General features: G+C 42.6%; 1 protein-coding gene across 4 annotated transcripts in view; it reads left to right on the top strand.

Annotated features, from left to right (window-relative positions):
- ARHGEF28 (Rho guanine nucleotide exchange factor 28) overlaps positions 1 to 11,375 on the top strand; it is a 159,047-nt gene extending 147,672 nt beyond the window's left edge. For all 4 annotated transcript variants that reach the window (XM_074570225.1, XM_074570227.1, XM_074570226.1 and 1 more), the window contains one exon: positions 10,336 to 11,375. In XM_074570225.1, coding sequence (XP_074426326.1) covers positions 10,336 to 10,493 — 158 coding nt within the window. In that variant the 3' untranslated portion in view covers positions 10,494 to 11,375. The remainder of the gene's footprint in view (positions 1 to 10,335) is intronic.
- Positions 11,376 to 12,220: the final 845 nt, after the last annotated feature.

Genomic DNA, 12,220 nt, shown 5'->3' with positions numbered 1-12,220 from the left:
AGCTGAGCAGTACGGAAATTTCATACAAGGAAGCTGATTTCCTTTTTGTTGTTTTTTTTTTTGGCCATACTTTTTCCCCAGAGAGTTTAGCAAAGTTTAAGGAGATCTCGTGACCTTGTGCTTCCATTTCCTGACACCTCTGCAGGATGTAGTCAGTTCTGATCACTGTGAAAGAAAACCAAGAGATGCAATGAGAGAAAGCCTAGAAAGTATCTGAAAGTTACCTGAAACTTAATATTTTCCTGTGGATGAATGTTTTATGACATTTTCCTGCATTTTTCAAACAGGTGTATGGTTGGGTTTTGATTAATTTTCCTAGAATTTTTAGACGTCCTATAAGAAGTCTGGTCTGTCAAAAAAACCCTTAAATTATTTAATGAGAAGCACCACCTGAATGTGTTGTCAAGGAGCTAATCATGCTGCATTCTACCCTATGTTAAGTACTGTGCAATTTAGCTTCATAAATATACTCAAATGGAAAAGGCTACAATCATCCAAGTGCATAATTTTCCATTCATATTTTCTAAGGTAAGACATATGTCTCTTCACATAGCTAGCTAGCATCATGATTATATATCATTGTTTTATGTGTATGGGAGGGAACTTCACCTAAAGACCTTGGGGCAAGTTCCCACAAAGCTGAAACTGGCACAAGTACACTCACTAGAAAAGGTGTGTCAGTCAACAGGAGGAAAATATGATTGAAAGAAAAATGTGTTAATGCTTTACACTAATGGTTATGAAATTATCTGCATGAAAGAAGACAAGTACTTTTGCTAATTAGGAATCAGGGGAAGTATAGGTTTTGTGTCAGACTAGACTGAGAATTGAATAAATTACTCTTGCATTTAATTGACACGTCAGGTTAACTAGCCAAAGTGATGCCTAAGGATTTACCTATGGATTCACCTCTTTGATTTCAGGAATCAGTGCAATTTTAATTCTTTTAGTCTTTGAAGTGCACAGCATTGTTCTCTTTTCATTTTGTTTATTCAGATGTTGTAGCTATGGGAATAGAGTTGAAAAGTGATAGATTCGGAAAACTGCAATGAAACTTGATTGTGGGAGGGTTCCCCCCCCCACCCCCAGACATTTGCAGTGTTAGTGTGAAGGATCTTTATGCATGATGTAGTGAAAAGCATAGTTTAAGTCTTTATGGGGAACATAGAAAAATCTGTGATCTTCATGAACATCCAAATGCAAAACCAGGGAGCAAAAATAGGGCTCTATTTGACTAATGTGATTTTATTCTTTTATAAAGGACAGAAATTTGTACATAATATGCATATAAGATGAGATTGATTTTGGCAAAATAATACATTTACAGTGGTTTCATGAAAGAAAGTGGTTTCTAGACATGTAAAAAATTTAATTTGCAATAGAAAAAGGAAAAACCCCAGAAACAATGTGTAGTATCCTATAACTCCATTTTTTTCCTTATTCTTTGTAAGAAATTCCCTTCCTGTTCCTTGAGGCAGATTGAGCTAATGGTGATTGCTCTATTCAACCTGTTCTTAAAGCTGTACATTAGATTCATTTGTTTTAGTTTCCCATCGGTAATTGAGATGAGGTTTAGAACAACACGTTATTTTTTGGCTACCTTAACATCAGTTATGGCCTAATGACATTGTATAAAAGTACCTGCATATGTTTGCATCAGGGAGGCTGAGGACGGTGCTGTATGGGCCTGGCTTTTTTCTTGTATTTGAGTAAGATGAATATGTTGCAGTTAGAGGAGGTATACAATGTAAAGCTGATGCAAGTGTGATAAAATCCAGGTGAAATGTGCTTTGCGCTACAGTGTTAAAGCCACCTGAAGACATACAAGCTGTTTCCCTGTGGTTCCAAGTCAGCATAGGATTTTGGCAATGGGCAAAGCTCAGTAACTCAGGGCCTTATTCAAATAAGCATAGCTACTGCTGCCAGCGCTGGAGGTGGTTAATGGGATCCTTTATTGAGGACTTTGTTGATTAAGACTGCTTTTGTTGCTTGGAACCTGTTACATAATGAGTAGCTCTCACAAGAAAAGTCATCACAGTTCTGCATATGTGACCGTTGGGAGTTTATTTCTGTATGTTGCTGCTGTATGAACTCCTTCTGAGTACATCTGACCCGCTTGTCTTCTAAGCTGGGACGTAATTGTGCCCTGTATAGCGCACACTTCACACGTCTCCCATTTAAACAGCATACTTCATAGCCAACAGCAGGCCAACACCTTACTACCTGTGGAATGGCATGTGAAGGTGCTTTTTTGCCTATTTTGGGTTTTTCTGCTGTGCTTCACACTATTTTTAATAGTGCTATTTTTTCGCTGTTTGTCCTGTGCAGTGAGAAAATTCTTTCTGTTGTTCTTCCACTTGAGAAGAGTGAAGGAGGGAGGATGACATGACCGTGGAGTTCACGGTTTGTCAGGGAGTCTCCTGAGCAGATATGACATTTTGAGCAACTTTAAACTTTTTGTCTTCTTTAATTGAGTAGATGCCAAATTGAGAACATGTGATTAATTCCAAATTGCCCTTTCTGTGTCCAACATATCCCTTATACTCTTAGCATGGATGGCTACATAGGTGAGCACACATCCCATTCAGTACTCAACGTAAGTTATAATGAGAATGAAATGAAATGGTAAGATACAGGAATATAAAGTTGAGCACTCCCGTCTCCCAAGTTCAAAATCACATTGATTTATTAAAACAATTAAGATCTTGCTTTTAATACTGCAACAGATAACAGCAATTTTGCCTCCTCTCCGTACCACAGAACACTGAGTTTTGTGCTGTGCCATAAGACATCAGTGTCTGTGGGATACTTGGTGGAAGTGAATCACCGGGGAAGCATTTTTTTCCTCTTGGGAATAACACTGCCATTTGTTTAAAGCAGATGGCAAAAGGGATTAAATCACACAGCAATGTGATACCAAAATGAAAAATATGTCGTTATATGTCATCTGCAATTAGTATATTTCAAGTAACGCTTGCTTTTCAGCTCTGCAGCACTAGGGTTTTGTAGTTCTGTTACTAATTTTCTCATCTCAAAATACTTTTTCTCATTTCTGAACATAATCACAGTAGATGTAGCAGTATTGCATAACCTTCTAATTAAGGCAGTTTTTTATGCTGATGTAAGTACAGAATTTCCTGTGTAATGCCTGTCTGATTCTCTTCTTTCTGGTATCTTCTCATTCAGAGCTCATTCATTAGGAGGGAAGTTTAAAATAGTGCACACCTTTAAGGTGATGGTTAGAGTGAAGAGATCGTCCATCCCTGTCTTTTGAGGTACCACTGTGTTGATGTAAATCTGCACACCATACTCAGGGTTTCATTGCCTGCAGACTTCTTAAACAACAACAGGATGATGGCCAAATCTTTCTCGTTTTCCTTGTATTTATGGTTCCAGCAAATTTAGCGCAGTGGGTTTTGAAGTCAGTGGAATTACAGGCATTGATGAAAGTGAAATGGTTTGGACCATATTTCTCAGACACAAATTTATTCTTTAGTTAGGTAAGGTTATTCCAATAGATAGGGGTTTCAGGGAAGGAGAAGGAGGGAAAGGAGCACATTTTGAAGCAGAAGAGGGTCTTTTGCCAGACAGCTGGTTTGTAGTGAAGCAGCTCCAGCTCAGGGTCATGCAGAGCTGTGACTTTAGCAGCAAGTCTGCAGGGAAAGAGGTGATCTCTCAGGAAAAGCAGTCACAAAACAAGAGTCCTGCTAATTGTTGTTTGATGTCAGGAAGATACCTTGGGAGGTCTGTGTTTTCCTCAGGTAATGTGATCTGTGGGTGGAGACCTGGTTGCGTGCCCTGCTTCAGTACATTAAAAATGTTTGTATACGTTTTGTAATGGAGTTAGAGCCTGAAATAGATGCACAAGTATGAATAAATAATGCATCCTAGTGGCTGGGAGAAACTGTTTATGGATGATCAAATTTTGCAAGATACTGAGTATGCAAACACACCCTGTACAATCATGTCGCTGAATCACCAAGTGTATCTGTCTGGCTTATTTTGAAAAGTACGATCTCATTTTAATTATTTAGTATAATACTTTACATATTCCAGGAAATGGCCTGTAGCACGTTGTGTAAAAGTAATGAAGTCTTAGTAATATGAAACCTCCTCAGCAGCATCTGCTGTTAAATATTTATTGAGAAACTGTGGAATATTGTCTGTCTGTTTGTCTGTTGTCTGTTGCTGCAGCGCATGATGGGGTGGGATGGGACCAGAGGCAGATGGACCAAAGCAGAGCCGGTGTCTGCAGAGGGGCAGCTGTGAGACTAAGGACGAAGACAACTTGTAGCAAAGGCAAGGTAGAAGGAGGTGGTGATGAATTCAGGCTTAAGACTAAGACCAGTGTTGCCATAGTGGAGAGAAGTGGGAGCAGAAGAAAGGAAAGTGGATCCCAGTACATTCCATGCACTCAGGGCTGAAGGGATGAAGGCACATGCTTATTTGATAATTGTGCTTTTTTACGGCTTTGATGTACAGCTTTCCCTTTAGCTTTTATGCAAACTGTTTTCACAGCAGTTACATGTTCACAGAGCATTTAGCAAACAATTAGAAAGGGCACCCATTTCAAAATACTCGATCACACCCTGAAACTTCCTATGCTTACAATGCAAAACTTGGGGAATGTGCAGCTATTCAATTTTTGCTGTGATTTTTCGATGACTGCAAGAAGAAAATATGAATGCATATACTTCCTGCAAACCTGACTAAAAACTGATAAAAATGGCTGTGTTAATACACAAACTGCAGTCAAAAAATAGTGACTATTTCCCTGGGTTTTGAGCTTGGGGAGAACAAGCATCTCTGTGACTACCAGATAAGAGGCTTCTCTCAGATGCTCATTCTTACAATAATGCCCATATTTTTTCTTCATTAAGCAACAAGCAGCAGCTTCTACTTAAGGGTAAGATTAGAATGTAGCTGATTTGAAACAGTTGCTTCGCCTTACTTTTTGCTTCTGCAGCAATTCTGTATATTGGCTTAGTATTCCTCTGCCACTTTTGAGTTTTGATCTTGTCAGCTTTTATGAGTAAGAAGTGATGGATCTGGTCTGTTCTTGGGAAACTACCATATAAACCCAAGGTGCTTAGGAGGAGACTTGAGAGTGTTTTATAAATGACCTCCCTCTTTTGGCTTCTGTAACAGAGCAGCCCTTCTGCTACTCAAGAAAGTGCGTGCCAAAGTCCAGAGCATGCTCCTTTGTGGTGCACCTTAAAGACTGGCCAAAAGCTGGGGACTGAACTGATTTTTTTCCAACGTCTTTGATTTAATGTTTATTTCAAAGCAAATTGTAGTTTAAAAAAAAAAAAAAACAAACCCAAAACCATCCATAAAATATGAAGCAAAGTTAATCAGCACAATAATGTCTGTCTGTGGTAAGAGAGCGCTCAAAAGAATAGTTTTGATGTGTAAATGTCCCCTTTTGTTTCAAAGGGAGTGAATTCATCTGCCAGAGACAGTGTTTTTTCAGGGTTAATGCTAACTGTTTCTCTCTTGGGGAGGGAAGGAAGGAGAAGGAGCCTCATGGAGGTGTTTTACCTGCGGGGTGCAAATTGGAAGTGTGGGCAAGAAGGCAGGCATGGGGAAATGCTGGCCGGCAGCAGGCAGGGGGGCTGGTTTCATCTTCTGCCCGGTCTTTGGAAATGCTATTTGGGTCTGTAGCCTTATGGGATTTCTGTTTCTCCAGCAGACATCCAACCAGGAGCGTTACCCGCTGCCCGTGATTTGTTTTGTTGTCAGCGGACAGACAGACAGACAGACAAGTTGCCCCTGCCCCTGGAGAGGTGCACTGCCTGGGGTGGAGCGATGGGCCCGCGCCAGCAGCTGGTCACGTTCCTTGTGATCCTTTGTAGGAAGGGTGTTCTTGGGGTTTTATGGTTATTTTCTCTTGATCATTTGAGTGCAGCTGTGTTTAATGAGCTGGAAAAGAAGTAGGTCAATAAAACATGTGGTCGTTGTTAGCAGAATACCTGTTGGACCATGTGTGTGTCTGTAATTGACCATCTAAAGCTTCAAAGCTTAGCACAAAGACAATTTAATAGGGAATTCATACCTAAATAAATTAATACTAAGCAGAAGCAGACAGCTGGCAGGTAATATGCCCTGCCTAGGTGAGACTGTGGGTATTTAATGCACAGACAAGTTATGATTTCGAGTCAGACCTATTTTTAAGTCTCTCTTATTGATATGCATTAAAAAAAAGGCAAGCCAAAAATAGTTTAGAAGCCGTGTGCTTTAAAGCCAACACAACTGATAACATAGCCATGTAAGTAGGTTAAAATTTTAAATTATTTCAACCTAGGGGCATGCTCTGAACTTGATGTTAAAGTGATATCACTGGCAGTGTCTGAGCTTGAGGTGTTTTTAAAATCTTTTCTTTGATAACACCAGTGTTAGAAATAGTGTGTTTACTGGGCTTTAATAAAAGACGACTGCATCATCATATGACTCCAAAACCTGGAGCTTTAAGACAAGTGTCAAATAGATGAGTTGGAACCATTATGGAGCTTTAAGATAAAGCAGTTTTGGTGGAATAAATGTAAATTTTGTCTTAGCCAAGAATTTGGTTCAAATTCTCTAGACAGAACTTCTCTGAAGAATTATGCAGCAAAAACTGAAAACTCAATTGCATTGTTTTATGTACGCCAACAACTAAACAAAGAACAGAAACATGCAGAATAGTGGCATTTCCAGTACTTTTATCATGAACAAAAAATCGAAGTACAGATGTGAAGAAGAGTTATGTTGCAAACCTTATTCATCATAGTCTTTGAATTCTTTCTGTTCTGTCTTGTAACAAAAAAAATGCACCAAAAGCAGATGAGACTAATTAATGTAGGATCTATTATGATCTAATTGTTCATCTGCTTTTTGTGAAAAGACCTCTTATTCATGAAGGTACTTGTTTGCCTAGGAAATGTAGCTGCTGCTTTTTCATGGGGCTGGGCTGGTTAAAAGTAAATAGCAGCATCAAAATTCTCAGATTGATTTCCTGCCTTATTCAGTCAGCTGGGAAATGGATTAGGCTCCTCTTTCCTTGGTAGCTTCAGGGTCAAAGTATTTTTCCCAGTGTTTTTTGGGACCTGGTGCCAAATTCAGTGCCCACTGTGCATGTAAACGCCAGGGGCCGGGGTGCAGTGAGATGCTGACAGCCCTTGGCCACTGCAGAAGTGGGAGGGAGCGAGGACCTGGGAGTCTCACAGAAGACCGTGAAGAAGTGTCTGAGCTACAGCTCAGCTTTGTTAAAGCTTTGGAAATCTGGGAATGTTTTCTGCACTTGAATAAATACGAAGGAAAAAAATGTGTTCCTTAGGTGTGAGCGAGCAAGAGGAAGGCGGTGGCCGGGTACAGTCGCTTTCGCTTGTCCTTTGTGTGCAAAGGGTGCAGGATGGGGCAGGAGGGGTGCAGGCAGGGGCAGTGGGAGTACTTTAGCTGGGTGCTGGTGATATGGGTGCTGGTCTGGTGGGCGCGCTGTTGAGCTGAACACAGCCTGCCCGAGCATCACTCAGCAGGTTGGAAGGGAGCAGAGGAGAGAATAAGTAAATGCTGAATTGAAAGAAAGGGAATGATACAAAACTCCTTTTGTGGCCGATGTTGGCAGGTGAGTTACAATCGCAACGAAGCAGGCTCATAAAAGGCCGATGGTCCTTATTTACCTGGCTCTTGATCCATACCGAGTTCTGACTGTCAGCTGTAGTGCAGCAGAGAAGAGGCCTGGGGAGGGGCTGGGGAGGTTCCTGTGGGTGCCCCAGCTACCTGGGGAACACAGAAGAGCTTCCCAGCCATCATTTTCTGGTAGCAGCCCCCTTCGCCAGCCCTCCTCTGCATTGTGTTGCTGTCTACATGGATAATGGGTTTATTTTCCTTTTTTTTTTTTTGAGCATCCTCAGCTCTCAGAGTTCTTCAGTAGGCAGCAGCTGATGCAGTCAAGGCTTGTCCTGGAGGGTTCTTCCCTGTTTTGGGAGAGCATTTAAAGAGGAGGATTTCTCACACCATTCTCCTGCTTAGGGCCGAGGGCAGCTTGTTGCCCTGCGCTGCACTGTGGAGCTTGGGGGAGGCTTATTGGCAGCTATCGCTGCTCTGCATAACAAGAACCAGTGCTGGCTGGCAGATCGGTCCCCTTTCCCCACTCTTATTTCACCTGAGACTGTTATTGCCAATTCTGGCAGTTCTTCCACCCTCCCTGAGCAGCTGCTCTCGGGGCGCATCGCACTGCCGCCTGCGGTGCCAGCTGGTCTCCTGGCTTGGTTGCTTCCAGCATGGCACCAGGCAGGGAGACAGCAGGCACCTTCCCCACTGGCAGGCTGAGTATGTTGGCCCAGGGACACATTGTGCTTTTATTAGGCAGAGCCTGTGTTGAGTGCCACCCAAAGCGCAGCCAAAACCAGCCCCTTCCCTCCTTGGTTGGATTAGGCACAATCTTTCCAGCTGAGAAGCCACTCATCACCCCAGTGGCAGCTGGGCTCTCACCTTCTGGGTGCTCTCCTGCTGTTCAGGTTCTCCGGATGCTCCAGAATTTAAAAGGAAAAAAAAAAAAAAAGACAATAAAAAAGCAGCTAAAGTAGTGATAAATCATTTACTTCGATAGTGACAGAATCTGTTTTGTTTTTCCAGAACGCTGACAGTTTCCACTGCTCAGCTCTGCTGCTTAGAGTTGTAACAGTTAATGAGAAATGGTTTGGAAACAGCTACTGTTTTAATTGGTGAAGAAATTACTGTTTAGTTTTGATGGTGGAAAATAACTGCATGTAAGGTGTTTCTCTTTCTTTTCTGGGTTTTTTCAAATTTGTAATTAGGCTTCTCCAATTATGTACTTCATAAACTTTGAAAACAGATCTTTGAAATAAGTGCTTACTGCCTGGTATTCTTATGCACATAACTTTGTTAAGGTGAATAGACTCACAGGACTTAAAAGGAATATTAATGTGGGTAAAATTACCCCAAAATATAAGTGTTTAGAGGTTGAGGACCTTTCACTGGTAGGGCTCTTTTTAATAAATAAATAAAACTGAAGTATCCAGTTTCAATAAAGAAAAGCAGACGTAGGATATTCCTGGTTTCTTCTGTTGCTGCAAATTGTAATCTTTTTCTAATATGGCTATCAAAAAGAAGTAAATGCAAAAGTAATCTTTAACAAAGCAGGGCTTTGCGAGTAAGTCAGGGAGTCAAGTTCTGCTATTGCAAATAGTTCACCTGCAGTCAAGATGTACTCTGGATTTTCACCAAGACCGAAACGTGATCCTTTAACTCCAGTGTAAAACAGTAAAAGTAAGGGAATTTGGGATTACTTTGCTTTAACGTTCTGTGTCATCCCACTATGGCCAAGCACCACTTGTGTATAAATACCTTGCCCCTGCCCCAGCCCTGCAGTCCCAGCAGCAGGTATAACATGCATGTGGCTTACGCTGGAAGCTGAAGCCCCAAAGCCTGCTTGCTCCCCCGAGCTGTGTGCATATCAAAGAGGAGAAGGTGCTGAAGGCAGAGGCAGCGATCCGATGTGTTCCCACATGCCCATCGCATAATTGTCTCCCACCGCTCCACATGCCCCATGGCGGGGAGCAGCCGGGCAGACCAGGCTTTGCAGGGTGCCAGCAAGCTTGCTTTGCCTTGAACTCCTGCCTCAGTGAACAAGGCTGGGGAAACCCACATGCATCAGGGGAATGCCAAATGTGGGCAGGTGTCATTTCAAATTGCTGCCAGTTAGAGCAATGCAGTGTGTAGAACACCCCAAATCTCCTTTATAATAGATTTTCATTGCACATACACATGAGAAGAGGTAGGGACCAGAGCAGGCGTGAAATGTCTTTTTAGCTCTCTGCCTGAATGACTAGGGCTCAAAGGACCCCAGTCCTGGGTTTGCTTGCTGCTGGTGTTACCCGTGCTGTGGGGGGGGGGGTGCTGGGCTCCCCTTCTTCCTGCAGAGTCCTTTTTGCAGAGGGAAGAATGAAAAGTTAAGCCTCCTGGTGTAACAGCAGAGGTTGGTTGGGCCAAGATTACAGTGAAAAGTATTGCAGCCTGTCCATTGACTTTTCACATCCCTAGATACGAGGACACATGCTCCATTGTTATGCAGCTTGGTTTTATGGTAAAAATTGCTTTGCAGATGTAGAAAAGCTAACTGCTAAGGTATAGTCACATTTACAGATTTCAGTAAATTTGGGTAAGGTACCTCTCACTGCGCTGTAGTATAATTTGTAACACAACAGTGCTTTCCTTTCTAGACAGGTGCAGCAAACTAGACAATGCTAATGAAAAAGTCAGAATTTGCTCTTTACAATGGCACAGGCATGGCAGAAGATACATTGTCACATATCCTTCTCTTGTGTGTTACAGATCTGAGTTCACCAGAGCCCAAGGGTACCCAGACAAGCACTCCAAACAATGGACTCACCGCGCCTCCACTGGTAGATGTGCTGCAGCTGAAGCAGCGTGAGAGCCAGGAGGGGACAGAAAGTGGAGATGGAGTAGAGGAGAAGATTGTTTACCTCTGATGGCTCATTTTTTGATCGCTGTATTACTTTGGAAATGTAATTGGTTTTGCTTTTCTAAATGTCCATGCTTGCTCTCTGTCTAACCAAATGGCTTTAAGGATAGTATCTAATATTCAATGCGAGATTTTCCCCGTGATAAATATGACAATTAAGTTATTTGGAAGACTTTGTTTCATAAACGTTAATTTATGACATGACTTCAGATGCTTTGCAAGAAGCAATGGGTAGCAGGGGAGACAAAAGGTTTTGGAATTGTAAAGATGACACCAAGAGCTGTGAAAGCTAGGGTTGATTTTCTCTTTTTAAAAGGGCAAGCTAAGAGAGCCTACTAGTTGAGATTTTAGAGTATGGATCAGTAACCATCTAACAGTTGTGATATGAGAAGACAACGATGGCTATAGTCTCTGCTGAAATGTGCTATATACCCTTAACTATTGGGTTATTTTCCTTAACCCCTGGCTCAGGATCTGCTGAGAAGAGGATGTTTTTTATGGTCTCAACGTAATTGCATAATTGCGTTTGTTCATGTCTCAGACCTTTTGGTACTACTGCCAGTTTCTGTGCACATGCTGTAAGTCAGTTTGTTATTGTTTTATAAGTGTACCTCATTTCAGCAAGTGCCCTTACGCATTAAAATTTACCAGATGAAACCATCTGACTGGTCAAAAGAAAAGGGGAAAAATGGTAGGCTTTTAGTTAACATAACGCTTCTGAAACTCTGCTGCCTTCCCATGTAGGAGAGAGCTAGCTTCCTACTTTCAGGTTCACAGAATCATTTGTGCATTAGGCAGTGAGAATCCAGGACACTTTTTGTGCCTTTTTGTCTTTCAGAAACACTTCTGCACTACTGTCCAGTTGAATAAATTTTCTACGTCTTTCTGCAAAAGTGTGTCTTTGATTCATTTTCAGGTCCTCCAGAGAAGTTTGAAAACAGGAGGAAAAAAAAATAAAGTCTCCTTGCCTGGTTTGCACTCTGCCCTGCTGCAGATGCACCTGCTTTGGTCCAGAGCAGCCACAGCTGTGCTCCAGGCACCTCGGCTGGAAAAAACAAGGAATTGCCTGTTGGAGCAGGGGTGGGCAGCCCTCTGGACTGGCCAGGTGCTGCTTAGCATGACTGAGGGTATCGGCAGTGGCGCAGCAGGGATGCAGCTGCGCAGCTCCTGGATCAGGGCTGCCTCACATCTGCCCAGCTCATGGGGCAGGTTGCACCAGCGGTTTGGCTGGATAAAGGCCCCAAGTGTCATATGGTTTGCATTTTATAGAATCATAGAACGTGTTGGGTTGGAAGGGACCTTTAAAGGTCATCTAGTCCAACCCCCCTGCAGTAAGCAGGGACATCTTTAACTAGATCAGGTTGCTCAGAGCCTCATCAAGCCTGGCCTTGAATGTCTCCAGGGATGGGGCCTCCACCACCTCTCTGGGCAATCTGTTCCAGTGTCTCACCACCCTCATTGTAAAGAACTTCTTCCTAATGTCTAATCTAAACCTACCCTGCTCTAGTTTAAAACCATTGCCCCTCGTCCTATTGCTACATGCCCTTGCAAACAGCCCTCCCCACCTTCCCTGTAGGCCCCCTTTAGGTACTGGAAGGCCGCTACAAGGTTTCCCCAGAGCCTTCCCTTCTCCAGGCTGGACAACCCCAAGTCTCTCAGCCTGTCCTCATAGGAGAGGTGCTCCAGCCCTTTGATCATCTTTGTGGCCCTCCTCTGGGCCTGCTCCAACAGGTC

Source organism: Larus michahellis, chromosome Z (assembly GCF_964199755.1).
Source record: "Larus michahellis chromosome Z, bLarMic1.1, whole genome shotgun sequence".
Lineage (NCBI taxonomy): Eukaryota > Metazoa > Chordata > Aves > Charadriiformes > Laridae > Larus > Larus michahellis.
Note: the sequence above shows the minus strand (reverse complement) of the source record. Positions and strands in the feature narration are given on the sequence as shown.